Source organism: Ornithodoros turicata, chromosome 9, assembly GCF_037126465.1.
Source record: "Ornithodoros turicata isolate Travis chromosome 9, ASM3712646v1, whole genome shotgun sequence".
NCBI classification, from domain to species: domain Eukaryota; kingdom Metazoa; phylum Arthropoda; class Arachnida; order Ixodida; family Argasidae; genus Ornithodoros; species Ornithodoros turicata.
In genome coordinates, this window is record NC_088209.1 from 1,674,239 (window position 1) to 1,679,027 (window position 4,789).

Genomic DNA, 4,789 nt, shown 5'->3' on the forward strand with positions numbered 1-4,789 from the left:
TCAAGGTCATGATTTGCGAAAAATGTTGAGTTGTCTTTCGTATATAAACCGTCACGCACATTGGGTTTTCTTCAGTGAGAATCTGAGTGCGAAGAGGTATGCTGCCCTCTGAGTACATGTTGAGTCAACTAACTTTTCCCCCATGCATTTTTTCAGTTTTCTGAGGAAAGCATGTCATCGATTTTGGAGAAACTCAACAAACTGAAAAAGTCGGGAGATGGAGAAATTCAAAGATGAGTATGTTATCGAAGAATCAAAAATTTGATGTTCTGGATATTCGCAGAATTGAGACAATGTATGGAGACACTGACTACGTAGAATTACTGACAGACAATGAGACCAAGGTGAAAGTCTACCTTCCGAATAGATTCAAGCGACTTTCGGACGAAGACCTGGAAGAGATGAGACAGTTACCAAACCTCCAAATGGAGAAGAAGGAGGGATACCGCAATGGCAAGAAGTTGGCGTATTCAGACATCATTTTCACTAATGGCAAGAAAAAGTAACTTCAGAAATCATGGTCACCTGTCACTTGTGTGCTCCACATGAGCGACAGTTCTACGCAACAACGGTAGGACTCCAAATTCATCTGGCAAACTTACACCAACTGGAGACACCATGCATCCCATTCTGTGAGACTTTATGCACACTTCGAAATTACACAACACGCTTCGAGCTGCACTTGCATGACAGAGACGAGGCTGGACATGATGTGACAACGTTCTTTCATCTATACGGGCAGTATATTGGTAGTGTGTTGCGATACTTTGGTTTCCCATTACGTTTTTACATCCTTCTCAAAGTAGAACTTGGACGACATACAGTGGATGATGATGAGATACGACTTGATACACGATTCGTGCCTTCCAAGGTGAGGACAGTATGGTCAGAAGTTGACATAGAACCCGCTATTATTCAGTCAGGCAGTGAAATTGCGCACAACTTGGAAAGTCTCGAAATCGAAGGCTCTGGTTTTTTCCTCTTTCGTATTCTCACATGCATTATCAATGTTGGACGTCTACTGCCTGAACTAATCGGTTGTAGTGACTTTGAGCTGCCTGCAGAGTTGAAACGAAAGAATATGTCTCTACTGAATGTGGATTACAGTCTGCACGAGGGTGAGCAAAATATGTGTTTTGCATTTTCCGTGATAGCAGGATTGCATCCTGCTGATCGATTTCGAAGACATAGAGCATCCTCGTATCGGTCATACTTATCTCAGTATGTACTCCCAGAGTCATTTCCCATCGCGTATCCCAAAGATGTAGAAATGTTTGAAAAGCAAAATGGCATCACCATTAATGTCTATGCATATGAAAGGGAAGAGAAATTTGTCTATCTTATAAAAGTTGTGAACGAGGAAAGCGAAAAACATGTGGATCTACTCATGATTGACTCTCATTTTGTGGTCATCACAAATTTCAATGGTATGTTTCAAAAACGTGGACGTTTCCATTGCAAGCGATGTACCATGGGTTTCACTACACAAGCTGTCCTGAGTAATCATATAAACATGTGCAAACTTCAGAAAGTAGGCAAGACAGTTTATCCAAAGAAAGGAGACACTTAATTAGAGTTCGCTGGTGAGCGTCTTTTGGCTGAAGTACCTTTCTACTGTGTGTATGACTTTGAGAGTGTCCTGTCACCATGTCTTGATGGAGGAAATGTGTATGAAGATCATATCCCCTCCTCCTTCTGCCTCTTAGTTATATGAGCGTCAGATTCAAATGTTCTCCAGAAACACCTTTTTCGTGGACCAAATTGTGTTGCTGTGTTCATGAGTCTACTGCACAGATTACATGACGAAATTTTGGAGTGGATACAGCAGATTGCACCTCTGGAAATGAGCGAAGAGAACGAACGCCAGCACGCCGCCGCCACCCACTGTAACTTTTGTAAAGAGTCGTTTGCAAAGAAACAGAAAGTGCGCGACCATGACCATGTAAGTGGAACGTTTCGACAATCCTTGTGTCAATCGTGCAACCTCAATTTCAGAACACCTCAGATGATTCCAATCATTGCTCACAATGCTAACTATGATATGAGTTTCCTTGTGTCTCATTTGCATTTGCTCAAAAAATCGAAAATAAGAGTGATTACCAGCAGCTGTCAAAAATTCAAATCTATCGACGTTGGGTCCTTTAGATTCCTGGATAGTTTGAGCTTCCTAAATGCAAGTCTTGAAATGTTGGTGAAAAATCTGCGTGAGAAGGGGGTGGAAAACTTTCATTGTCTGCGACAGTTTTTCTCAAATGAAGAACACTTTGGACTTGTCGTTCGCAAGGGGGTCTTTTGCTACAGCCATATCACCGACTTCGATGTCTATGATGAGCCTTGTTTACCACCTCGTGAGAAATTCTTCAATACACTCAATGGAGTGGAAGTAAGTGAAGAAGACTACAACCATGCGCAGAATGTCTTCGAAAAATTCCAAATGACAAGTCTTGGCGAATATTCAGATTTGTACCTGCTCACTGACACGCTGCTTTTAGCAGACGTGTTTCAAAACTTTCGCAAATGGACACTTGATGTGCACAAAATTGAGCCCCTGCATTTCGTATCTCTCCCAGGGTTAAGCATGTCCTGCGCACTAAAAATGAGTGAGATACAACTAGAACTCATTCACGACCCTGATGCGTACCTGCTAATTGAGAATGGCTTGCGAGGAGGTGTAACACAATGCTCTCTTCGAAAAGCGACCGCAAATATTCCGGGAACAGAGCAGTTTGATCCAACACAACCGACAAGAATAATTAACTACATTGACGTTAACGGTCTGTATGGATCAGTAATGCGAGAGTCGCTACCCTATGGAGGGTTTCAGTGGTTGACAAAGGAAGAAATTGAGAACCTAGACGTAACTCGCATTCCACATGATGCATCTATTGGTTACTTTCTCGAAGTGGATCTGTTGTATGATCCAGAAATTCATGATCGTCATAGTGATCTTGCAGTTGCACCAGAGAAAATGTCCTTTCCCTACGACCTATTGTCAGACTACCAGAAACAGTTGATGGAAAAGTTTGGGCTTCCGTCGAAAGCTATCGAGCCAAAGCTGCTGCTAACATTGTTCAACAAAGAGAAGTACTTTCTTCACTATCGCAATTTGCAGTTGTACATGCAATTGGGGTTGCAAGTCACAAAGGTTCACAGAGTTCTAAAATTCAACCAGAAACCTCTTCTTCGTGACTATGTGGATTTCAATCACGAACTGCGAAAAAATGCCACTAATACATTCGAACGTCAGAAGAGTAAGTATATGATAAATGCTGTTTTCGGGAGATTTTGTATGCAAGTGAGGAAATTTGTAGACTGTCGCCTCACAGTGACGGACGAACAAGTTTTAAAACTCTTGCGTAAGCCAAACCTCAAACAGTTTCGAGCATTAAGTGCTCATGTAATCCTGTTTCAGTTCTCCCAGGCAGTGCTTCAGATGAAACAACCACTATACTTGGGTTTCACAATACTGGAACTCTCAAAGCTTAAGATGTTTGACTTCTATCACAATCATCTGATGCGAGTAGCTCCCGATACTAGACTGTTGTACATGGACACAGATTCCTATATAATATTGCTGAGCGATGAAAAGTCACTGCTTGAACTAGCTGACGATCACTTGGACAACTCAGCCTATGAGCAAGACAATCCTTTGTATTCGACGAAAAACAAAATGGTACTGGGCAAGTTTAAGAATGAGATGCCTCGTGATCATATACTTGGTTTTTGTTGCTTAAAACCCAAGCTATATGCACTAGATCTCTGTAGCAAGAAACAGTACAACCGTGCCAAAGGTGTAAAGCTGTGTGAAGCACGAAAACTTCACTTTTCCACGTACACAGATGCTCTTGAACATGGCACAATACACAGGGTTAAACAGAACCTCATCGTGCAGAAGGACAACGTAAACAAAAGCGTGACCGTGAGAAAAATAGCTCTCAACCCTCTGGACACAAAGCGATATATTTGCTCGGATGGAGTAGAGACATTACCTTTTGGTATGACAGTGTTGTGATTAACTACTGTAATGAAAGAGAGGTGACTGTATCGTAGACTTTGTTATGGAGTTCACATGTTGAATAATAAAAAGGGAAGTCAATGCTTTTCTCAAGCAACACAAGTGTCGAACCTTTTTTTTGTATCCCACAGATACTTGTAATTAAAAGTCCAGTGTCTCACAAATGGTTGTAGTTGTGTTATCCCTATTCTAATAATTGTATGCTTGATTTAGAGAGCGATGACTGTAAGCAGCACCATCTTGTATTAATATTCCTGAAAAAAAAAGCTTTTTTTGGAGTAATGCTCTCAACGTCCTTGTACTCACACAAAAGTTTTGTATGTAGCTTATCCTGTAATATTGTTATAATGTTGTGCACGCATCTCAGAGTCTCAAAATGAAATTGTATACTTGATTTAGACAGCAGATGCATGTAAGCAGCATGTCTTGTATTATTCTGAAAAAAAGTAACTTTTGGAGCGATACTCTCAATGTTCTTGTACTCACACAAAACTTTTTACGTAGCTTATCTTGTAATATTGTTACAATGTTGTGTATCTCAGAGTCTGAATAATGCTTTATTGTATACCCTTTCGTTGATATAAGTAAATAAAATCAGTTTGTTTGGAAAACAACAAACATGTTTTTTATTGATCTCTTAGAGCACACTGCAGCATGACAGCATCTTCCCTTTCTGGAATTGTTTACACACAAGAGTTGGTATAAGTCTGTCGTTGAGCTTGAAATTAGTTGGTGAGAACCTTCGAGTACACTCTTGTAGTGGGAATCCACAAC

The 4,789-nt window shown here is 40.7% G+C and overlaps 1 protein-coding gene across 1 annotated transcript; it reads left to right on the forward strand.

Moving 5' to 3' along the window:
- Positions 1 to 293: 293 nt before the first annotated feature.
- On the forward strand, positions 294 to 4,012 carry LOC135369113 (uncharacterized). The gene is made up of 3 exons (XM_064602779.1): positions 294 to 502; positions 1,795 to 1,942; positions 2,243 to 4,012. The coding sequence occupies exons 1-3, from the start codon at positions 294 to 296 to the stop codon at positions 4,010 to 4,012; spliced, it is 2,127 nt and encodes a 708-aa protein (XP_064458849.1).
- Positions 4,013 to 4,789: the final 777 nt, after the last annotated feature.